Source organism: Anarhichas minor, unplaced genomic scaffold (assembly GCF_050575085.1).
Source record: "Anarhichas minor isolate MPS153535 unplaced genomic scaffold, ASM5057508v1 ptg000042l, whole genome shotgun sequence".
Taxonomy (NCBI): Eukaryota; Metazoa; Chordata; class Actinopteri; order Perciformes; family Anarhichadidae; genus Anarhichas; species Anarhichas minor.
In genome coordinates this window covers 2,064,616-2,089,484 of record NW_027466488.1, presented here as the reverse complement: position 1 = coordinate 2,089,484, position 24,869 = coordinate 2,064,616, and the positions used below count along the sequence as shown (strand labels likewise).

General features: G+C 40.6%; 3 protein-coding genes across 3 annotated transcripts; 2 read left to right on the top strand and 1 right to left on the bottom strand.

Moving 5' to 3' along the window:
• Positions 1 to 2,654: 2,654 nt before the first annotated feature.
• Positions 2,655 to 16,382, top strand: mrvi1 (murine retrovirus integration site 1 homolog). Its single transcript, XM_076110025.1, has 20 exons — positions 2,655 to 2,873; positions 4,723 to 4,829; positions 4,929 to 4,990; positions 5,667 to 5,831; positions 6,042 to 6,119; positions 6,244 to 6,293; positions 6,483 to 6,539; positions 7,035 to 7,490; positions 7,616 to 7,694; positions 8,575 to 8,695; positions 8,813 to 8,843; positions 10,169 to 10,309; positions 10,506 to 10,637; positions 11,579 to 11,732; positions 12,056 to 12,105; positions 12,695 to 12,829; positions 13,469 to 13,530; positions 14,192 to 14,314; positions 14,567 to 14,692; positions 15,422 to 16,382. Exons 1-20 carry the CDS (start codon positions 2,802 to 2,804, stop codon positions 15,582 to 15,584), a joined length of 2,364 nt encoding a protein of 787 aa, XP_075966140.1. The 5' UTR covers positions 2,655 to 2,801; the 3' UTR covers positions 15,585 to 16,382.
• A 1,120-nt stretch (positions 16,383 to 17,502) lies between these two features.
• Positions 17,503 to 20,321, top strand: lyve1a (lymphatic vessel endothelial hyaluronic receptor 1a). The gene is made up of 6 exons (XM_076110027.1): positions 17,503 to 17,587; positions 17,732 to 17,915; positions 18,007 to 18,146; positions 18,699 to 18,910; positions 19,101 to 19,168; positions 19,461 to 20,321. The coding sequence occupies exons 1-6, from the start codon at positions 17,506 to 17,508 to the stop codon at positions 19,603 to 19,605; spliced, it is 831 nt and encodes a 276-aa protein (XP_075966142.1). The 5' UTR covers positions 17,503 to 17,505; the 3' UTR covers positions 19,606 to 20,321.
• On the bottom strand, positions 19,479 to 24,774 carry ampd3a (adenosine monophosphate deaminase 3a). The gene is made up of 14 exons (XM_076110026.1): positions 24,552 to 24,774; positions 24,260 to 24,440; positions 23,952 to 24,117; positions 23,638 to 23,857; positions 23,363 to 23,492; positions 22,990 to 23,184; positions 22,537 to 22,668; positions 22,289 to 22,452; positions 22,051 to 22,177; positions 21,492 to 21,655; positions 21,222 to 21,342; positions 20,865 to 21,038; positions 20,628 to 20,738; positions 19,479 to 20,532 (listed from the first exon to the last, which is right to left on the bottom strand). Exons 1-14 carry the CDS (start codon positions 24,770 to 24,772, stop codon positions 20,356 to 20,358), a joined length of 2,283 nt encoding a protein of 760 aa, XP_075966141.1. The 5' UTR covers positions 24,773 to 24,774; the 3' UTR covers positions 19,479 to 20,355.
• Positions 24,775 to 24,869: the final 95 nt, after the last annotated feature.

Below are 24,869 nucleotides of genomic sequence, written 5' to 3'. Positions count from 1 at the left end.
CACACTGCATATTCTGGCTCTGAATTCACAAAACATCTGTCCTTGCATAAAGTGCATGCCATACCTCTGAAATAACCAATAATTCATCAAACCTTTCGCTCGCCTGCAGGCCTTTCTCATCATCTGCACTGGCAGTAAAAACACCGCCATGTCTGTGCTGGTCATGCATATGTATTTCTTTCTATTTTTGGTGAGACCAAACAAATGGTTGGACATTAGCATCCAGCACAAGAACACTGACAATAGTTCATACAGACTCTTTGTGCACTGAGCTCCTTCAAAGGGTTAAATGTGCTCTGCACTTGGCTTTGCATAAATGTGTTACTAACAAGGGTGAAGCTGGGAGTTCAAACAATGGTTCAAACAAGTGCACACATACTGTTTTATTGACAAATTCACTGGCTTTTTTCTTGTAGCAGCAAGCAGAATATCTTATTTTGCAACATTTGAATATGTCACTTTAAACTATAGGAAACTAAACATTTATGGATTTTGTTTTATTAGGATTAAATGAATAAATGTTTAATCGAGACAATAGAAATGATTGTTAGTTGCACCTCTATTACATATGCAGCGTAGCGCAGGCTTTGTTTTTGATTTGGGAGAGATTTGAACATGAGCATGCCGTCTATCACAAATATAATAATCCACTAATATATATTTGCATGGACCGTATCATGGGTTCAGATGATCCTTCCCAGCCTCTATTTTAGGAACAAGATTTTCTGTTTCCTCATTGCCATAATTGATCAGTTATTTTCCTTCTTCTCGTAGCTAAGTGCTGCGCTAGTTTGTTGGCTTTTGGCTTTCCTCTAACTCTACTTGTATTTTTTTTTTGTATCTTTGGCCGATTATGATCTCATCTCTGTTATTATAATTATACTGACAGTCTCTTCCAACTTCAACTTTAATAAAATTAAGCTTTAATTAATTAAACTGTTGATTAGCTTAAGTGGCAATCTCAACGATTGTCATTTAAATAAATGTCTGAGTCCCTATCTGTCACTGAAGGAGGTAACACAATGGTGACTGAGCCTATGGCCCACTAATTAAAGTTTCGCAAAATGTAGGTTATATATTCGCAGTATTACAAAATGGGTGTCTGTGACAACATTCCAGGAAACATGCTGTATTACAGTTTTTCTCCGTTGTATACACACACAAAATGAAACACTGCACACAATTATGAAAACTTGAGGGTCATGTATCAGCAAAAAGATTAAAATTCCTTTATTTTCATCAAATATAAATTGTAAACCAACTAGGACTGAAACCTTAAGGATTCCCACTTTTAGTTTTAAAAATAAATAAAAATCAGAGTAATGATTTCTCCTCTCAGGTATCTTCCATGCTTGTTCCACACAGCATCTTCTCACAAGCCGTCTCTTGCTTTACACTGTCCCTCAGGAACTCATAGCCTCAGTCAGCCTGTGAGAGGAAGTGACACCGAACGTAGCAGAGTTTTATAACAACCCTGTGGATCTCGATCAGTGTGCTACCTGAAGAAAAAACATACTTCACTTTGTCATGGCTCTCAGACATGAGTGGTTTTTATTTGCATTTTCGATCAATCATGTTGTGAAGCAGAGAATTCTGCGTGAATGTTGCTGTTTTTCTTTGTTGCTCCACAGACCATCCCTCAAATAAATATGATGAAACTGACTTCTCGAGTCTAGAAGAGTTTCTCTATCCTTAATGCTTATTTTTTTTCTTCCGTTTTCCCAGTGAACTAAATATATTCCCAAAGTCAAAGGTGCCCTGTGAAGTTTTCTTGTAAACCAATAAACGTTATGTTAACATTTAGTGTTTCTCACCAAATATTTTCAAAAAGCCTACTGTCCATTCCTTGGTGTATGCGGGTCCTCCTGCATGTTGTGTGCACAATACAAACACAACGGGGACCCACTCGTACGACATTGCTCCATAGTTCTACTAGTGGTCAAACACTCCCCATCTTTAAGTGATACTTCGGAATATTTGCTGAACTTCCTTTGACCCAGGGTGATGGAGAGAGTGCAACAAGTGTCCACCACTGTACTTTCTTGATGGCATGGCTGATGAAATGTTTCATGACATTTTTTTATTGTATTTAATGTTTACCTCTCACTAGAAATGAATGTATTTTTGTGAGAGTTTTGTTTTTGATGTTACAGCCTTTTGGGTAAAGATTAGCTGCCGTTCCAAGGCAATGGTGAATGAAGCTCTTTTGGGATTTATTCATTGTGTCCATGTTTTTTTTTTAAGCTGTAGTTCACCAGAAAAGACTTCCTTCAGAATATCGCCATTCATTTGTTATTAATTTTATTTAAAGATCAGCAGCTAAAGTTCAATAACTGTAATTAAGGAACAGTTACCGTTGACATTTACTCAACTAATGCATATGTGTCTACTCATGCATAACATACTTGTGTTTGTGTCTTCATGCTTGCATGGTCTTGCAGCTCCAGGAGGAGGAGGAGGAGGAGCAACACTTCCCGCAGAGATCTCCTCCTGAGCAAAGTGATCACAACTCCGAGGAGTCCTGTGCTGAGTCCTGTGCTGAGTCCTGTGCTGAGTCCTGTGCTGAGTCCTGTGCTGAGTCCTGTGCTGAACCCTGTGCTGAGTCCTGTGCTGAGTCCTGTGCTGAGTCCTGTGCTGAGTCCTGTGCTGAGCCCTGTGCTGAGCCCTGTGCTGAACCCTGTGCTGAGTCCTGTGCTGAGTCCTGTGCTGAGTCCTGTGCTGAGTCCTGTGCTGAGCCCTGCGACGTTGAGAGACCTTTTATTTTCCCCCACACTCGCTCACGCCCCCCACTGCTCCACACCATGCCCACACTGCCTGAGGAAGAGGAGGATTCCCCCGAGGAGCTGGACAGTTCATCCAGCTCTCCCAGTACAGTGAGTGTCACTTTTTGAAACACACATTCTGTTTTTGGAAAAAGCATGTGAGGCCATAAAATCGGTCACAGAATAATCCATTTGGCTCTGGTGAGGAAATTCTATCAATGTTGCTACTGAACGTTTGCCCTCAAGGTTTCTTCTTTAACCTCAAAATGCTTCTTATAGTTTAGCAGTAAACACATTTGATCAATCCCTCCTAAGTGAGAGGACATTCTGCCTCATTTGCCAATATCTTAAGTTTGTTCTTCAGAAAGGTCTTCAGAAAAGTCTACGTCATATTCACGACTTGTTCTTAATCCTCAAATCTTTTTCTCCTTTGGGTTAACTGACCCGTTGAATCATAAACATCCCCATATTAGAGGCATATCTTTTTCAGCATGTCACATCTATATGGAGAGTATAATCTTGAAGGGGTCAGATTCAGAAGTTAAATCAGCAAACATCCTGCAGACAGCAAAGTGTTCAGCAGTCTGAGAACATTGTCTTCCGCTGCAGTCGCTCATAAACACACAGACTAGATAACGCATCTCTGCAGAATGTAATGAAGCTGTGTAATCAAGTCTGCAGGGCATATGCCAACACTGTAAACGTATCCACCTTCACTACAGCACGGCCGTGGCCTTTCTGCAGCTTTACCACCAGCAGGAATCCTTTTATTTGGGTTCTAGTGCAAAGATAAGCTGAAAGGAGCTCTTAGGGAATTAGTGTTTGATCTCAGTCTGTGTTTACTTGCCTATTTTCCTATTATGGTTGGACAAGGATTTGGGAATGAACAGGAATGGAATGACCCATAATTTATGAAGATGTGAAGTTTTCCACATTTTTGAAACTGTGGAATTGTTCAACGGGTGCTTCACCAATTTTATTCACGAAGTCCGGTTTACTCGTGTCACTGGGAGTCCAATTGATCCTGTGAATAGTTATATGGTTATATAGTAATGTGGTCTGTGGCTCTGGACAGAAGGCCTGCATTATGAGAGGTGTAGGATCTAGCATTCTCACGCATAAGACTAAAAGTCTGGATGTCTCTGCCTCCGCTGCTTTGATTTTCACCATTTACTTTTTTTTAATCTGTCTTTTGTGAGTCCCGTAATTTTTATGACAATGTTCACACTGAACATATTTTATCTGAGTGTTGATTTGTTCTTTTTCATTTTCACTCTGGGGTATTCATACTCGTTATGTTGTGTCTCTATTTCTAACACATGACTGATCCTTTAGAACTTGACACTGAGCAAAACTTCTTCAGCATTTCTTTTTTTATCAAACGTAATTTTGAGGAGATTCTCCTTGAAGTGAGTCTTTCTTCCCACCCTCAACCTAAAGCTCTATGTAACCAACGCTGTGATTTATCACGACTTTTAGAGATGTGTTAAAGTATTAAATCAATATTTAGGTTTATGATGATCACAATAGTGGAAGGAAATCTTTAGTGTTTGCTCAAATGTGTCTGGAGTCACTGCAGTTAAATCTGGATTACCAGCTGGTCAGAGTGCCTAACTGGCCCGAGGCCAACCCCTCTCAGGGTCAGTAAAGGCGCCCACCTTCATTGTTTGTGGTCACTGGATTTAATGTTCATTTGTTTGGGAATATGCCCAACTGTAGCACAATATGAACTTCACTTTTATCTACTTCTGAGGCCCTGTCTTGTTCTTGTTGTTTTTGTCAAAATCTAATTTTAATACATTTTATGATGTCTGTTAATATTGTGCTAAAATAATGCATATTCCAACACAAAGGAAAACATGTATTACACCTATGCCGGTATTGCTGTAACTTTGTTTTACCATTGACGTTTGTTTTGTTGTGTTTTTTTTTTGTTTTTTTTACAATTTCTTTTGCACAGTCTACACCGGGCAAAAGTCAAGCTATCGTCATCACTGCCCCCACCATCGTCTACCCACAGCAGGCCACTATTGTCCAACAAGATGGATGTCCTCTGGAGCAGACCAGGTAATCGTCCATCTCAAACACTACAACAGTTTTCTTCTTCTTTTTTAAGCTGTAAACGGGGACAATGTGTCTGTATCATTACTGATTCCTCTCTCTCAGGCCACACAGTCCCAGAGCTCGCCTGGCCAGAAACTCCTCTGGAGGACCCATCACCACTGTCGGTGGGTAAACTTTGTATACACACACACACACACACACACATACTGCAGCTGCCATTATATAAAGATCGCCACAACACTGTGAGAGCTATTCTGATGTTATCATTGGCAACATTTGCTTTAGTCCAGCACCAAATTGAAGTCACTGTTTTTAAGTGGGTATTTGTAACTTTGTTGAAAGATCTGTCTTTCCAAGGATGAATAAAGCCAAAATAATTCGAAGAAGCTTCACTACATTTCGACTAAGTTTGGTCATCTGCGTCCTGAGAGATAAATCTGTGTGTCCTCCCACATGCCTGAGATGCTTTTACAGCTTAGATTACTTTTGATGTTTAACTTGTTGCCCTTCTCTGAAGAGAGGAGATAAAAACATCCCTGACTTGGCCGAACCTCATCACCTGATTTATTGGCTCACATCCATCTGTGAATTATTCATTGGCATGAGACTTTATACTGAGAAATATCCTCTTCAAATCCAAAAGCACTCACAGACTTTGTTATTTTCTTTTCCCCAAAGAGTCATTGTACAAAATGTATCATCTAAAAAATCAAAGAATGTTTGAGGAAGCAAACGAGCATATTGATTTGTCTATAACTGCATTTCGTTTGCCTTTAAACAAACAACCACAAAACAAAAGTGTGCTTGTGCGTGTGTGCATGTGTGTATTCTCTTTCTCAGACAGCACAGGTAATGTGATCGACCTGCTGAAAGATCAGCTGCCGGAGCTGCAGCTCTCTGAGGAGGATCGACAGACGAACCTGGAGCTGCTCCAACAGGCCAAGAAGGTCAGCGACCGTTTCCTGACACGCCGCGGCCGCCGCTCCCTCACTGACTCACCCACAGGTAGCAATACACACACACACACACACACACACAGATATACACGCAGTACATAGCAGCTCATTTGAGCTGTTGTCTTAGTGAGTTTCACTTAGTTTTCTAGATTTTTTTGGGGGAGATTCTGAGCATTCTGAGGTAACAGAGGTCGGAAGTCACATTGAACTCAGTAAGTCGTGTTTAATTCACAAATATTTTTGGGTTTTTTCCCCACAGGTCTTTCTCCAACTCTAACTCCGTCATCCTCACCGTGTTCATCTAGAAGCAGCTCACTGATTGTTGCTCCTCAAATTGGTAAGGCACTATTAAAAACAACTGTTAGCGATTTATTTATAACTTTTCTACCTTATTTTTCGATCACTTTTTGTCCATTGGACTTTGCAAGAATGATTTTGTTGGTCATGTTCTGCTGTTTCAGCTGGAGGACCCACAGAGGCAACCTATGTCAACTCACAGTTGGTTGGGCAGGTAAAGAAATTATTGTTTGCTCACGATAGTGTGAGTTGTAATGCAGATATTTTTGACGCATGCTCATTTTCCCCTATTAAAACTGGCAGAGTTCATTTTATTTCCCTTTGCTGTGTTTTTAAATGGTCTCATTAATATTTGTTAACATAAGAAACATAAGAAAATGTCCTATGTTGTCCTCTCTTGCAGCATCTGGAAGTTCCTTCAGTGCGAGATCAGCCTGACTTGACGACACAGGATCAAGAGGTCAGATTAACAGATTCACTCACCGTTTCTTTTTATTAACACAGATATAACAAACTTTATATGGTTTGTATTATATCTGATAGAGAGGTTTGTAGAAGAGGGAAGTCATGCAAAAGAACAAGAGTCTACTCCCACACACATGGAAAACATCTCAATACTTCCAAAGGTTGCAAAAATGTTTACCGACTTCTTTTTTGAATGGTTGCTTTAGTTTAAAGAGGTTTTTATTTATGCTAGCAGGGGCGTGGCTCTCTAGGGATGGCATTGTCAGCGTGTCTACCACTTTGGTCCAGACAGAAATGTCGCAGTGACAGCAATTGTCATTACATTTCATACAGACATTCTTGCTTCCCAGATGAACTCCTCATGACTTTGATCCCCTCAAATGTTTCAATTATCCCAAGAAATATCTCAACATCTACAAGGTGAAGTTGGTTATTAATATAATATGATTGCTAAATGTATTAATAGCAGTTATTATCTTGCTAACCTCAGGGCAACAGACTGTTGGTGGACTGGAGGCCCTCTGAGAAGAGGAAAGTGTCCTCTGGGATGCTAACGCCCCGTTTTGCTGTTCAGAAGGAGAACTGTGATCCTGCTGTACCTAAAAGTCCTCCAGCAGTCGGTAAAGCAGATGAGGGACCTGGTCCAGGTCGAAACCTCAACCAGGCCCCGGCCACAGGGGTGGCCAAGCCCGTCCCTCGACCCCCTACTCAACAGGCCCCCTGTACAGCAGAGATCAAGACGATCGGGGCCTTCCCTCCGCTTATGAGGGCTGTTTCCTGGGATACTGTAGGCACCCTCAATTCTCGAAATGGCGCCCCAAGTTTCCCTCCTACAGCGGAGGATACCCTCTCAGACAAGCCCAGGGATGCTGCCTTCAAGTCCTCAGGCTACAAAGACCTCCCCACTCAGCAGGGAGGTGCACAGAAACTGTCTAAATTCAGAGAGGTAAAGAATCGGTTCAGCACATTCGGTTAATTACTGCTTGTTTTGGTAGTAAAATACCTCTTCTGTAAAATGTTGTGTAAATGCTTTGTTCTTGTGTTCATGCATGTGTGCTTTTGTGTATACAGGAGCACAAGCTGATGCGTAACCAAAGCATAGTGGGATCCAAGTTACCGGACTTGAGTGAAGCTGCTGAACAGGAAAGAGGTAACAGTCGTTGGTTTCCCTCTCGGCCATGTAAGACAGAAAGTACTTTCAGCAGTACGTTCAGCAATGTCGCCAAGGGTGTGCACTTCCTGAATCTCAGGGAAAATCTGTTCCAGTCAGCAAATGATGATGATGATGATGATGATGATCTGTTCTTGTTTTTTTTTTCCTCTGTGCCCCCCATTTACTGGCAACGTCATAACAGAGAAATAAATGCTGTTTGCGTTTTCCATCAGCAGATGGCATGATTGTTGTGAGTAGAAGTATGTGAGCCAAAGACCACCCGAGGAAGATGCAATGAGATGGTTTTATGTGTTTTGTGTGTTTTGGAAAGAGACGGAGCTGTAGACTTGGAAACTATGTCACAAAAATTCAGACTCGAGACTTTAGTTCCACTTCACTGTTGTGATACTTGACTGAGTTGAGACTTGACAGGCTGGCAATTTGACTTGACAATCTCACACAAAGTCACAGGTTTTGACTTAAAAACAGAATCTATTAACTATCAACACATCTTTGAAGGAAACTGTACAAATGCCTCATTTGTTTTACAGGTCACCTATAGCGAGACGATGTCATGTTTGAAAGAAGAAATAATGCCGCCATCTTACAAAAGGAAAATCAGAATGAAAAGAAATTAAGAAATGCTACATTTCAGGATACATTATTGTCCCGTTGTTGCCACTTGTGGGCACAGTGGCTGCAGTTCAGGGAAAGTAACCTAGTTTCACCTTCTAGATGTGTGGTCTTATGTAGACTAAAGCACTTGAGTCTTGATTTTAAATCGGTCTCAAATTACTTGAGACTGGAATCAAAGCCTAATTAGAAAAAGACCAGGTAATTGGCTTTCGGACTGATTTGTGTATCTCTGTGTCTGCAGGAGCTCCACCTTCTCCAAACTCAGCCAGTAGTGAGGAGGCAAAGGAGAAGTTCGACTCCATGCCAAACATTTCAGATGTGATGCTGAGAAAACTCAAACTCCACCGAAGTCTACCAGGCTGGTGTGCATCAACATTTCCTGTCTAATCGATAAAAAAATAACACATCTTCATTTTACTGTGGACGCATGTATGTAGATTACTCACCATACTAACAGTTCCTCTTTGATTTCATTCCAGTGCACCCCCTCTCACTGAAAAAGAAGTTGAGGTTGGTATCTGATCTGTTCAGGTTTTGGGTGATTCTCACACAGTATTTCTGCTAAAAGTAAAGATACAAAGTCACAAAAACATCATATTGTTGATCTTTCATGGTGAGGAATTAAGTGTTGTCCATACATGCTACAGTTGGTTTTTTCTGTGGTGCTTTGCTTGTGCTTGTCTGCAATTTAAATGAATCATTTTAGAATTGAGGAAATGCATTTATTTTCTCTTTGTTAGCTTTGGACAGAACCAGGCTAGTTGTTTCCCTTCATTTCCAGTCTATAGAGTGGTACCAATCTTCTCATCTAACACTTGGCAAGAGAACAAAAAAGTGCATTTCCCAAAATTGGATTTAACTATTCCTTTAATAATAATATTTTTTAATCGCTTTGGTGGTCTGTTTAAGCCTGAATAGTAGTAAGAGACTTGCTTTATTTGCAAATACGTTTACTACTTAAAAGCAACTTAATTAGTTATATAGCAAAAAAAGCAGTAATAAAACTTTGCCTCATATAATTTTCTGCTTCCCAGAAGAAAATATATTCAATTTAATATTCTCATTCTAATTTCCGCCTTCAAAATGCTCCGCAGTAATTAACTGTGTGCATGAGTCTTCATGCAATGGGTCATAAGATAGACTGCCGACTGTAATCCGTTTACTTTGAGCAGTAAATTGTGTTCAAACACCGTTTCAATCAGAGAACTCTGATCTTTTGTTCCACTCACTGCTGAACATTTGCTGTGCGTTGCTCAATGTTCATAATAATCAGTTTTGTTACCAAAGTAGTTAATTACATCTTTGCAAAAATTGTCTGCCTGAGTTTGACGGTGTTTTGTCAACAGGAAAGCGTTTTTCTGTTCCTGGTCAGACCGAGGAGACACTTGAGTTATTTCCTGTGGAGAAAAATGCAAACATTAGTGGCGCTGTCGGGCTCGGCCTGCAGCCGCTCTCGCTTTTCCCGCTGGGATGCGTCTGGATCAGGACAGTCAGAGGTCATATATTTCCTCTCAGTCGTGGCCCGTGTATGTCGGAAAACTGTGCAGACTTGCTTTGATCAACGCAGCAAAACATCAAGTGGTCAAATGTCAGAATCACAGCTTGTTCCCTGTGTTTCCCTCATGGCTGCTCGGTATTCACTCACACATTAACCTATAAAAATGCACATTAGTGTTACGCAAACAACCGCACGGGCTCTCATTTGTCACTGTGGGAGAGTTTTCTATGGATTCCTCTGAGTTGGTGTGTTGCTATCACCAGCAGTTCATCTGTATGCAATGTGCTGTTTAACGTACCATTCCAAGTGTTACATTGCAGTAATTTCCTCCCCACAGAACGCATTTGTCCAGCTGTCACTGGCATATCGTAATGACAACTACACTCTGGAGATGCGGCTCAAACAGTCAGAGAGGGAGAGGAACCTGACTGAGGAAGACACAGAGAAAGAACTGGAGGAGTTCAAAGGAGCACTGAAGGTCAGCCCTCGAACGCAGCAGCTGATATTAGTTCCCTCTGGCTCTTTAGTGCTCGTTCGTCTCTTCAATGTTTCCTGGAAATGTCCCACAGTAAATATTTATCTTGTCTGAGTCCAATCCCAGGTACAGAAGAGGACAGTGATGTACACTTTGTTTTCCTGAGAGAGTTGTAACAAAATTGTTGTGTTTCCTGCAGATGACTTCGCCACAGTGGCAGAATTTGGAGCAGCGTGAGGCCTACCAGCGCCTCATAGAGACTGTGGCGGTGCTGCACCGGCTGGCCACACGACTCTCCAGCAGATCAGAGATCGTCGGAGCAGTTCGACAGGTGCAGTCATACAAACACAATTCGGATGACAATGCAAACCGAGGGAATGCAGAACAGATAAAGAGAACGCTGCATTGTGTAAATAAACAGTACATCTTATTGTTTAAAAGATGCTGTCTTTTTCAGGATGTCTCTGGGTCACTGGGATGCCTGTTTGGCTGACCTCATGCCGGCCAAACCAAACATCAGTTAAAGAGCAAATTTACTGTTTATGCAGCACAAAGGTCTTTCGCTATTTATAATCCCAAACCACTCTGATGAATGACTGCCCTTTTTTATATTTTCCTTGTACTGCTACCCATCTATAAATAACAATCTAATTATAAGGCTATACCAATTCTCTTGACTTTCAGTGTGTTTTCTTGACAGCCACATTTATATATTTTAATCTTTTCAAATATATGAAGCAGGATATGTCGTAACTATAAGGTCTTTTCCACGAGGTATTTCTCTCCATGAGCTATGTGCATATTTTAACATCTGTTTTGGTTTTACAACAAATGCACCTGTATGGTTTGGTCTCACTGCTCTTTTCAACCCTGTTCCCAAAAGCTGTCAGCAGCTTTGAGCAAAAACCTCCGATTAACCCACTGCACACTACCTGCCCAGCTCCAAACAGCTGACACACAAACTTAGCAACTCGCTGGTGTAGAAAGTTGAACGTAAAAAGACGGTTATTTGGGGAGACCAAACCATAAAACAAGAGTACACCAGTTGATACTGGACTTATATTCATCAGGTGGCCAAAAAGACAATGTTGATGGGAAGCCTGCAGATATTTAGTTAAATAGGTCAAATTTCAGCTTGTTTTGTAGCTTTCTTCACAGCTCCTTTCACGAAGAGTCCTGTGTTTAAACTCTCTGCTAAAATGTTTTCGGTTAGTCACGTGTCTGTGCTCATATATTGTCTTGCCGTATGGACTGATTTTCTTTGTGCAACAGGAGAAACGTATGAACAAGGCCACCGAGGTTATGATGCAATATGTGGAAAATCTGAAAAGGACGTATGAGAAGGACCACGCAGAGCTGATGGAGTTCAAGAAGCTGGCCAACCAGAATTCAAATCGCAGTTACGGAGGGTCCGTAGACGCTGGAGGTAAGACTGTGCTATTGACCACATTCACATCAAGCACAGCTAAACACAGAAACATTACATCTTTTCTCTACAAATTGTTTCATGCTTATAAATGGAAAATATTTTTAAACTGTATAATCCAGACAAGGTTTGATGAAGCATCTTCATTTAGCATTATTGCTGCTTTGCCCTATGAAAGTATTTTTATCAGGGACTTTCCACTTTAACTGGAGTGTCTTAATACCGTCTTACTGAGCAGCTTCACTGCTGCTCTGGCAACAATACCAGCGTGAAATTAATGGTTTCTGTGCTCATTTAATGCTGTATTCTGTGCGTCTATAAAGATGATGGAGTTCCACGGCCATCAAGATCGATGTCCCTCACCCTGGGAAAGGTAAGTGCTTCAGTTTTTCCATTTTTTTGTGCTGAAATAATAATAGCTGAATAACGATTAATCAACAAAAAAGTACAACGTTTTGATAAATGGTTACTTGTCATTTAAAAGTCATCTATTAAACACATTCTCTGATTCCAGCTTCTCCAATGTGAAGATTTGATGATTTTCTCTGTTTCACACGGTTTTAAATTGAATGTTTGGACTTTTAGTCAGTCAGACTTTTTTGTGTTTGTGGATATCTTGTAATGAAACTATGAGTCATGCTACCAGCTCTGTGAGGTTGTATGTAGAACTAAACGTTAATGTGATGCTAAGCATATACTGTTGTACTGTTTACAATGTTCACCATCTTGGTTGAGCGTGTTGGCATGCTAAAATTGGCTAATTAACACTAAAAATGTCAAAATGTCCTGTTTTATGCGTTCTTTTGTGTTTCTTATTACATTAATGAAATAATGAATCTTCTTTTGGTGACATCATCATGCCTTTGTAGTTGTAGTTTATGGAAAAGAAAAATGCCATCCCTAAATTCTCATTTTGCATCCTTACCACTGGCACATGTTCTGTCTCCTTTCACCCTCACTAGGCTCTGCCCAGACGTAGGGTGAGCGTAGCAGTGGTGCCCAAATTTAACCTCCTGAACATCCCAGGTCAGACTCCAGCCATAGCCGGCCCGGGCCCCATCATGGGACTGACCGCTGGTGCTGCTCTTCCTGTCCTGGTAGGTCATCCTGTCCTGTCCTGTCCTGTCCTGTCCTGTCGGAAACTGATGGGAAATTACATTTCAAGCATGTAATGCAGTGACGCTCACTGTGTCCGATTGACTGCTGAGTCAAAGCTTTCTACAATGTGTGTCATCACTTAGATATGAAATAATTTGCTTTTAGGACATTATTCAGGACATTGTGTTTCTTTTGATTTCAAAATGGGTAAAAATTGTGTTTTTGAACGTAAACCATTTGTCTCATATTGCTGTAATTTACTGGTTAATAATAATAAATTCTGGTCCAGGTCATATCTATATTACTTGTCAGTGGTGGCAAGTAACTAAATATATTCTCTTTAGTACAAGCTTGAGATTATTGTACTTAACTCTATTATTTCCAAATGATGCTGCTTGTATTGTTACTCTACTGCTGTCAAAGGGAGGTATTGTAATGTGATAAGGTTATGAAAAAACGATTCCCAAAAAGCAGAGTCTATTTGGGGTTTCTTGTAACATTATAGGTGTCTTTGAGTTGTTAGCAGTCCCCCTCAAGAGGCATTTCACCTCTAAACTTCTTTGATGGTTTCTGTTTATTGTGTATTATTGTAAGAAGGCAATAATTTCTTCCAAAATATTCAACACCCTCCTCTTTAGTGTGAAGCGAATGATGTGAAAAGCAACGCTGCCACAGAGAAAGCCCAACCAGCAGCAGAATGGTATGTTTCGTGTCATGGTGTTTTCTTGCACGCACACATAAACACATGAATGCATACAGTGTGTACACATACCATTGCTTGATTCCCAAGGTCTCCACACAGTCCTGAAACAATGGGCCAAGACCAGCCTGAACTTGTTATCATTCTTATCAAAAGCATGTTGTGCTGCAGTGGGACCTTTGTCTTGTTTATGTGACCTTCAGGATGTGTTTTACGGTGTAGAGAAAAGCCCCAGTGGGGTGAAAATATCCCTGACGGCACAAAAAATAATCAAACCCTGCTGCACTTGATGGATATGCTATCCTGGGTCGTAAACTAAACATTTGTGCAAAGAGTTTGACAAAGTCCAGGCACAAGGCTCCAATCATATCCTGGTTTAATAGAGAGCCTGAGTGGCGCTCTCAAGTGTCGAGATGTTCTGGGAGGAGACAAGAATAGCAAAAACAAATGTGCAAAGTGCCAGCTCCATTTTTTTACGTTCTCGCCTGCGGTGGTGTCTGTAATGCACGCTACCTCTCCAGTGCTGCAGGTTGTCCGTTATATAACAAGGCCACGGTGTTGTGATGAAACCTAAATGTGCACTCCTCTCGGTTTTATAACCTCTGCTGTGATGGTGCTGGTGTCCAAGGCTGATTGTTCTTTCCCATCTGAAACAATGCAGTGGAAAGAGCGTGTTGGAGCAGGAAAGCGTGCCAGCCAAACCTCCAGTCAACTTGGAAGAGATCAGAGCAGAGATCAGAGCCGAGCTCAAGGCAAAGATCGAGGAGGAGTCGTATAATAAAGGGTGAGGCCGTCTCTCCTCATCCTTAACTACACGCAAACATTCAATGATGACATTGTTGTTTCTCACCATAAACCACCACATTTATGGGACTCATCAGTTATGTTGTTCTTGTTGTGCAGGTGTATATCATGTTATGTATACAGAGACTTTGAATAAATTCCACGTTGTGTGTCACTGCCTGATGATAGGACGTAAATATTAATACTGTATATCCTTAGAGCTTGCTGGTTAATTTGAACCTTGTCAATGCAGCTTCCAAGAAGGACAGAAGCAAATCAAAGTGCTCCAGGAGGAGAAGCAGAAAGAGGAAGACGCTGCAGAGAAATTGCTTGAATCGAATAAGGATGAAGAGAGCGGAAAGAAGAGAAGGACAAGCAGGTAAACTGAACCTGTTGCTTTAAGAAGAAAATAAATGTACAGCTTGTTGTTCTTTGACAGTATTGACATAAGCATACCAAAATGACTAGTCTTCAAGTTCCATTCAAAATGCAAAAACTAAAAATGAACCTGAAGCTCATCTACATCGTGAGAGTAAATCTCAATAAGACCCGTCTCTATGTGGCACATCTCAAACTTTCAGTTTGCTGCATTAAATTAGTTAAAATACACCAAGAGCTTCTTCTAACAGAACTCATTTGATAAAACAAATGTTAAGAGGTAGAAATTCACATCAGCATTTATATGAACCTTTCACCTTTTAAGATATATTTTGTTATTTTGGACAGCTTTCAGCCACTTGCAGAAAGCTGGATGTTCATTTTTTTAGGATAAAAACATATTTCTTCAGGAAGTGCATTTAGTGACAGTGTGGGCTCCATGGTAGCTCTGACAGCTTGACAGAGTAGCATAGTTTACATATCGCTATCCATGAATGGTCAAATATACAACAAAAAGAAAAGGGTGAAATTAAATTTGGAGTAAACTGCCATATGAACAAATATACAATCAGATTTTCCAATCCTTCGAATGTATAAATTATTCTCGTCATCTCATCATTCAATACATGGATCTCTTTGATGAGTTTGTTTTTTTGCTGCAGTAAAAGTTTACTCTGTTGACAGCAATGAACGTATCAGATGTGTACTGTATGAGTCCTTGTCTCCACAGGAGGATGGAGGAGGTCCTGGTTCTTCTTGGTCGGTTTTGTCCCAAGATTCCCTTGAGTCGACGAATTCTCTGGATCGCCCTGACACTGTTTGTGGTGATGTGTCTGGTTATCAGTATTTTTACATTCTTCAGTGGCTACTACAACAGACGAGACGACACGTAAGCAGAGGTGGGCTTTTGTGCGAGGCGAGATGAAGATCTTCGGACAACCAAAGAACCCCCAGTACAGAATAACTGAGGCAGTCGTCCTCTGTCTCTGCCAGTTTACCATATCGCCACACTCGGACTCACTTGAATCCATGACCCTGACTCTCGAGGGCCAAAGACGTTTTGGGAGGCTTAGTGGATAATGTTTCCTTTGTTATAGTTAACAGTTAATTTTTATTAAGTTATAATTGTGTTTGTATTGAAAAATTTACAGATTGTTTGCTGCAGTGAGAAAAAAAGATAATTTCTGTTTAGGGACCAATTATATAGTGCGATGTAGTGAGATATATATATATATATATATATATATATATATATATATATATATATATATACAAAACGCTTGTTTTGTTTTGGTTTGGATAACTTTTGATAATAAATATGGCATTTTCCGTTAAATGCTGCAGTAGAAAAAGTGTATATTTATCTACACTCTAATGATATAGAAATTAGAGAAGTATAATCTCTCAGGTCCAATAGATAATAAAGCTCCTAAGAGATTTCAACTAATATTTAAAGATATAGAATATAAAGGAATGTTTTGTTTAATTTTTCTGTGTATTTAAATACTTTTTTTGTTTGTGCCATATTGTCTTCAGAGCACTGAGAGATTTATTCTTGTATGAGAGCATTGATTAGATGGCATGAGGCTTATTTTTATCTTCTTTGCACATGTGTGCCTACCTTTGTTGTTAGTTCTTTGTGGATTTGAGGATCTGCCACTTCACCTTTTAAATAAAGGTGCCTAAAAAGATATTGCAGTCGTTTCTACTGATAAATATAAGATGCCACCAAAGCCGATTGGGTCTATATTCTCTCTTCTAACATACTAACCTCTGACTATTTTTGGACCATTTCGGGACAGTGGAAACAAGTTATGTACACAAAATATATGGTGAGCTTGTTACTTAAATACACATCCAGCAGTTTTGGAGCATCATTATTGTTCATTTGGAGTCCGGTTTCTGGCCTCCTGGTGAATTTAAGTCCAATATTCACTCTCTTATAGCTCTGTTTTTGGTCACTACCAGCTGCTGAGTTGTAAGTACAATAAGTAAATGTAGCTGGTGGCTGTAACTTTAACATTTATCCAAAATATACTCTTTTCTTGCTCACCAACATGTCCGTTCTCACTTTCCAACACATCAAAATTCTCATTGGAGTAGCTCAATGACCCCATACACACTCAAACACCGTAAGAGAAGTTGAATATCTGTTCTTTTCCATTGCTCCTGATGGTCATTTATTATGCCCTCATTGACACCTCACATCTGACAAAAACACTGCTGCGTGTTCGTCAGCTCTGCGTCATTTCCTGCCGTCAGGTCGTGTGGAGATGTTTTTGTGGAAGTGGGATGTAGTCGTGTGCCAAAGGCTCATCAGAGGACACCAGAGATCATAAGCATGTTCATGATTGAGTAATTCCCCAATGGGAGGAAACCATTTGGACAGGGTGCCCAGTGTCAGATGTCAGTAACAGTGCATATCACTTATATGAGTACATACAACTCGTAATACAAGCTGTATTTTCACAAGAGCAATCCGGTTTAAATCACCGTTACATTTTTTCCTGGAACATGAATTAACTACATTTTGCAGTGCATTTCTGTAGCTTTATCTCCTGTTGACATATTTTTTTTTTTTATCTCTTTGTCTCCTGGGCTCTGCTCCGGGAACATATGATTGCTCTTGATCTGGCCCGGGAGCAGTCCTTCCCTCTTCCTTTTCCGTTACTTTCTGGTAATGACCGAGTCCACACGCCCCAGTGAACAGCATCAACCCTATTTAACTCTGTCATTTGGCTCACGGGCACATAAACGGTGCATCACTTGCCATCGCTCTGCTTTCATCCGACTCAACTCTGACCAGTCATAAATATGATCTGGCTTTGCATCACATCGCTGTTATCAATTACTCAAGTCACCTCTGATCTAAATATTGACACAAGCCGCATCAGAGGTAAGTGAATCCAGCAGTTCTGATATTTATTAATTTGGTAAATTATATATTTGTTTGTTCAAATAAAATGTCTGTAGATAAATGTAAGCAACTCCTCCTCTGAAAAGTACCTAAATCGGAAAATGTTTTGTATGCCGTTTTCAGTTTTCCCAGCAGCAAACCAAAGTATTGCTGGAGTATTCCAGGTTAGTAACTTAGATGACCTCAACCAGCCTCAGTACACCTTCAATGCCTCTGAAGCTCGGATGCTCTGCTCGTACCTCGGGGTGAACATTGCCTCAAAAGCACAAGTCCAGGAAGCTCTCACTAGAGGTTTGGAAACGTGCAGGTAAGACCAGAGAAGAAATGATCCTGTCAGTCATCTCAGTGGAGTTTATTGGAAAGTTCCTGATGTTTTGTCATGTTTGGATTTCATTCAGGTTTGGATGGATTGATGAACATTTTGCAGTCATCCCCCGCATCAACGCCCTTTCTAATTGTGGCCAAAACCAGAGCGGCTTGGTGACATGGCGAGCGTCTGTTACACACAAATTTGATGTGTTTTGCTTCAATGAATCAGGTATGACCTTTGTGTATTATGCATTTTGTTGTCAAGTGCTTTACACTGAACATTAAGAGGCAATACTTAGTGGAAGATATCATGCAAGCTATTCTTAACACTGCACAAAGTTTTTGTTCTGTAAACAAAACATATACATCAGAAGGTATTCACTCAGATAAGTGTGAGTGAATAGTGCTGACATAGGCTGTGTTAACAATTTATGTTTTTACATTTTGAGTAAATATGGATTTAGCTGCATTTTTTAAATATTCTACAGAACTTGTTTTTTGCTCCAAATTCATGAGAATACATTTTTAGACTAAAATTGTGAATATCACAAAAGGTTTTTTTAAACCTCCACAATTGTGATGTTTATTTTACTAAATACATAAACTAAATATCTACCATTGCTGCCAGAAACCCATTTATAAATGCCTGCATGTGTTATCAAGATGTACAAGGACTTCATTATCAGTGCATATTTGCAAATAGGAGACGGAAACAATTTTTGATGAACAAACATTTAATAACAGGTATCTAATCTCTCATGGCCTTTATGCACATGCACAGATGCAGCAACACAATTGAAGGATGCAACAACTGATAACCCTTTGAACAGGAGGGATTACTCAAGGCAAACTCAGTTTCCTTCCAAGACAGCAAGTCCCACCCGGACCACCCACTCTACGTCTTCCTCCTCCTCAACTCCTAAAACCATAGACAGTGAGGCACAACCAGCCCGGTTTGTTGACGGTGCACAAAGCTCTGCTGGAGATATGAGAGTTTTATTCACAAGGGAATTAATGCTGTGGAGGAACATTTTGTCATATTCAATTCATACTGCTCAGAAAATACAGTATAACATGTGAAAACATACAAGTAAAAACTACAAAGAATCTTTTATCATCCCTATTTGGTGTGACTTTTGTTTCTTATGACTGTCTTTTCCCTTTCCTTTTTATTCCAGTAAAGGCTATACTCATCACCTCAACTTGTACCCTTCTCCTTACTGCAATAATCATCCTTGCATACATAACAATGTAAGTGGTAGTTTTCCATATTTAATAGCTTTGTTATGGTTAAATGATGCTGAGGAAAGTACATGAATGAATCCGTTAAGAGTGAATTGGTTCTTAGTGGGCTCTGTAGACAATAGCACTGCTCAAAAAAGCTTTACTGTACAACAGCACTGAAGAGCTGTGGATAAACTGATTACACAACGCATCCGTCGTGTAAAATTCCAGGTACTGGTTGTTAAATCATGTTTGTCCGAATGGTATTATTACATCTAGAAGAGCATCATATGATTTGTTTCTTTCTCTCTGTGAAAAGGAGGAGTCGTGCTCTGAACTCCGACATAAAGCAGCAGCAAGAATACATCCAGACAGAAGAGTGGACAAGTGTGAAGGATATAAAGGAAACCAATAAAGCTGCTCAGGAAGATGAGAGGATAGAAGTGGATGACGATGAGAGTTAAACAACTTTCTGATGTGATGTTTTTCAGAGGCACTCCATGGACAACTACTGAGTGATATTCAAACATGTTCATTTTTTTGTTTGAAAGAAATGTAACAGAATAAAGGCCATAAAGAGCTTTTATTTTTGTACGTTAGTATTTACAGTCATCTGTTGTTACTACATGCTGCAGTTTAGCCACTGGATGGCAATGTTTGCTTCACAATAAGCATTGTGAAGACTGAAGACCTTTTATTCTTGTAACATACTGTTTGCTGCTTCAGATGTAAATGCAACATTTCTACAACAATTTCAAGCATTTCTTGAAAAGTCATTAGTCGTTATGAACTTTTGTGTTTCCCAAAGCTTAAATATATTGATATCTTTCCAAACCTCTTTAAAACATGCCACAGTATTTAAGGGAGAGACAGAGGAAATGTACCAGACATCATCTGTTACAGAGCCGTCTCATTGTGTAACGCTCTCTCAACCATAAGTGTTCTTGTGTCTGATGTACAGTGTATACAGTAACTGGAAAAACGTCAAGTTTTAAACTGTTTCTACGACATACGAGTGTAAGGCACAGTTGTTTATACATTGTGGGTTTGTGTAATCACCAGCGATTAAATGTACTTCCCACAGCTTTTGTCTAAACCTTTGAGGATATTGTATTTTTCATTTTATCATCACAGTCACTCACTGGCACTTTTCAAAATAAAGGTAAATGCTGATTACTGAGAGCTCAGCATGCTTGTCTAATACAAGGTCCATTTTATTCACACTGGGAATTCATAGCTTCAAACTTCACTGCATCGACCATGAAGCTGAGTTCATTCCACAGAGTCTCGTGTCTGTAGGCCATGCGGATCTGGGCGACATTGGTCCGACGGATATCGTTCCCTTCAGGTCCGTCTTTCAGATAGTTCACTCCTAAGAACTGCCTCTTATCCTGTCAACAAACAACAGAATGCAGTATTGGGAAACAGATGGAGCTAATGTTGATCAAATGTGAGGACGATTCTGCAGAGAAAACGGTGTCACTACCTGGTGAGACAGTCCACTTTGCTGCACACTGTTTCTGGCTATTTCACACACATCACAGGTGCTGAGCTTCCACAGCTGAGCTGCGATAGCGTACTCTTCCATCAGTGGTTCCTACGAGCAGGACACAAACAATGGATCATTATTATTTACACCGCAGGACAAACCCCATCTAAAGCACACTGCAATATTCTGGCATACTGAACTGGAAACATTACATTTCCTGTGTGTGTGTCTTACCTTGGTGTAGTGGAACTGCAGGGGATCATCTGTGGACAGGGACACACACAGGCCTTTGTGCAGGAACTCTGGGAGAGGATTCTTGGAGTATTCCAGGAACAGGCTGTTGTTGCTGAGTGGAGACATTGCAATTGGCACCTGGGCCAGGTAGTACAGGTACTGCAGCACAGGGCTCTGAGGGAAGTTTAGAAAAATGCACATGGACTCACAAGTAATGTGTTGTTAAATATAAAACATTGAATTTTGTTACCAGGTTCTCAATTATGAACATAACCTGATCTATTATCAGAATGTGTATGTATTTATCCACACTTTATACACATATTCATGAATATCTTGTCGACAAATCTGAAGTACCTTCTTCAAGTTGAGTCCATGTGAGATGTTGTCTGATGTGAGAAAGGCAGAGACCAAGTGGGTGATTGATCCAGCTTCTCCACAGTGGGGACGTAACTGGAAGGTGCTCAGTCCACGCTCTCTACAGACGACACGAGAGGACAATCGATATACGAGCAAATCATGGGACAGAGTCTGAATCTGTTCATCCTTGTACTCATCAATCTCACAGCAAAGCAATTCTTCTTAATGAAGTATGTTTTGAAGAGGCAAGAAGGCATTAGCACTTACTTCCTGAGGTTGTTGAGGACCATGATGTTGGCATACATGTGGAAGATGTAGTAGCTGTATGGAGGGTTGTCATCCGCTGTCCACTGTTCTGGCTTTGGGCTCCTGAAGGAGAACATGTGATCGCTGTGTTTGGACTCATCGTCTACACTGTCAAACCCTGACACCTGCACAAAAAAATACTAATTTACGGGGTGGCTTTATGAAGCCTGGCAGGCACCAAGGGAAATTTGTTTTTATAATAATGTCACAAATATTTGTTTGTTTGTTTGTTTAACTGATAAGGCTCACCTATGGATTGCTAAATTTCTTACCTCAAATTAATAAATCATGCCCTCAAATTGTTTAATCTTACCTTCTAATTACACCTTACTTTAAGGTAACAGCTTACTTTGTGTGTTTCAAAACACTTTTGTTAACAATTCTTCTCCTATAAAGACAAATAATCACAACTATATTGTCTATCATCAGTTTATACACCAGCCTCCACTTATGGGTGCCCACAGGAGAAGTTAAATATGTTGACAAATACATTGAAACACACACACACACAATATCTTACATATTTGAGGAAAACATGAAGTTGTTTGTGCTTCTGTGGGTTAACAGTGGCCTCAAATAGAGGAAGGAATATGTTCTCCAGCATCTTGGCAAAGTTAGGTACCAGTTTCTTTGCCTTGAAAATATCACTGAAACACATAAAAACATTGTCTTGTATATTTAGGAAATTTAAAAGTTCACATTTTAAGAAATTCTCTTAAATTAGAAGCATGGATATTTGTTAAGCCTGGAGCACTCACTATATTCTGGGCACTTGGATGATCCACCTCATGTTCGGAGAGTGTACTTTGTGGTGAATAAACCACTGAGACAGACTGTCCCACTCCTCTGGGGAGCGACCATAGATGGAAAGGCGAGGCTCTGCATGCTGGTACTTACTCTCCTCCAGGTCATGGGCCACTTCCTATAAAAGAAGAGAAGTACTAAGTGTACTAAGCTGTCTCTGCAAAGCTTCTGACTTACAGTGTGTGATTACCTGCTAAGATACCTTTATGATGCGAGCAAAATACTCTCCGTTCATGAGGTTGTCTGTTTTCAGGAAGATTTCTCGAAGTTCACTAGCTCCCACTGGATTATACTTTGAATTGAACTTATCGAACCGGTGGAAGGTATTCCGGCCCTGTAACGTTTATGAATTAAAAGCATAATTGTCAAGTTAGAATAATCAGTAACTGATCAACGCACTGATCAATACTGGTATTTACCTGTACTAGAAGTGACAGCGACACAAATTAGAGGCAGAGAGAGTGAAGGAATTGTAAGCAGATTTAAATTCGCATAATTGTTTTGCCTTGACGGGAACACAATAAACTGTTTATAACCACATTCTGACAAAAAATTAGAAAGTTGTTAATGTTGCTCCCCATTTCAACTTATCTAAAAATGAACATTTTTATGAACATAACGCTGAAACATGGTGTCCTTTTTCTACTTTTCTTACAGCATGTACATCCAGGGAGTCCACGGTAAGGTCATAGGGGTCCTTATTGAGACTGTGGAAAACCTGCTTGAGGGTCATCTTTTGTCCGGCCTTTTCCAACACCACACGGTCAGCCTCCGTCTTATATGTTGTCTGAATGAAGGTCAGCAGGTGTTTCTGAGACATGCAGGCAGCTGCATGAATATGCGTGTCCACCTGAGAGAAAGAAACAATGTCCGTGTTCAGTCTGCTGGACAACTTCAGTGTTCAACACACACAAGGCTTGTTTTTCTTTTTTTACAAATAGTTCAACTTAAGGCAGAAGTGAGAACATGAACACATATGTTTTGGTGTTTTTACAGAGGAATTCTGTGGGATACAATAGAAATCTAACCTTCCTAACGTTGTAGAAATCTCTGTGAGGCACACTTTTCAGTTCCTTTAGCTCAGCCATCTCATTGAGCATCTCGTGGAGGTAGAACTTTGAACTCAAGAAATTAAGTCGTCTGTGACAGTACGTCTTCCTGAAAACCAGAGTGGTGGGTGAGATATTAGAGCGGACCTCAGATTAGCAAGTGTAACTTCACGCATAGGAAACAGCCAGTTTTACAATGAGGGCTGTTTATCCAACCGGCATAGCTGCTGTGTCTTTCTGTTTTGGCAACTTACGTTGGTCCGTCTGCAATCATTGCCAGCACATGACTGAAGTCTATGGCAAAGGTCTCTAAGTCTGGGTAAGGAAGGTCATGGGGCTGGTTTCCTCTCAGAGCCTCGGCATTGTCATACACATACACTATGCCATCCTTCATCTTCAGTTCATAGTTCAGATTCTCAGGGATGTTCTGAATGCTGTAGGGATCTTCTCCATCTGTTGGACACGGGCACATATCTGGAGACCACAACATTGTTCTGTTGCTGTCATCCAAACCAGAATGAAACATCAGTGAGTGTACCCATTACCATAATGTGTATACACTTCAAACCTGGAAGAACCTCATCTTCTTCGCTCCAGCTCGTGCAGTCAGCGCTGCGGAGGAACTGGGCTGTGGTTCTGCAGAATCTATGGTAGGCTAGCTTTGAGTATTTCTCGCGAATAAGCAGACCCTTAAACAGACTTTTGGCTGCCTGTTCATAGTCCTCCACTGTGATCTAAATGGGGAATGGACGTGACACATTGTATGCAACCTTGGCATGTTTTTCAACATTCTGTTAACATGAGATGGGAGCAGTAAATGTACACGATGTAGAGCTGCAAAACGTTGATGCACACGTTTGTGTTTACAGTACTTACTCCCGCACAGTAATCACCACTAATAGTGACCCTCTGGTAATCAGGGAAGTTTTCTGGCAGTGATGAGCAGGTGGAGCTGGGGGACATGTATGGCGTGGCTGCCACTGACCGCGGACCATCTGTATTCACTGGCATCAGCAGGGACATTGACTGGGAACGAATCACCTTCAAGCTTTTCTTCCTGCGACATTAGCAATACAATTGATATAAGCTGAACGTTTCATTTATGACATTGATCTGAGTGATGACGACATCCTCTCTGATTTGGTGCCAAACCAATAGCAGGCCTTACCTCTTGGTGCTCTCCTCTGAATGTTGCTCTGCCAGCTCCTTCAGCATTTCATGGTCCTTGGCCTGCTGGAAGCCAATTGGGCAGTCCTCAGGCACGGTGAACATCGATAAGACATCCTTGTTGTCTTCTTCCTTTAGCGCTGACGCATACACTTTCTCTGTTAACAGTTGTGTCGCCTCTTCTGCCTCACTCAGAGTTACCTTCGGGAATTGACGAGGCATGTCTGCAAGAAGGTAAAGGCTGCCGTACAATGACTGGCGACGGTGACATGAGGATACAAAGAGGACTTACTCGCTCTGACCAGTTTATTCTGTTTTG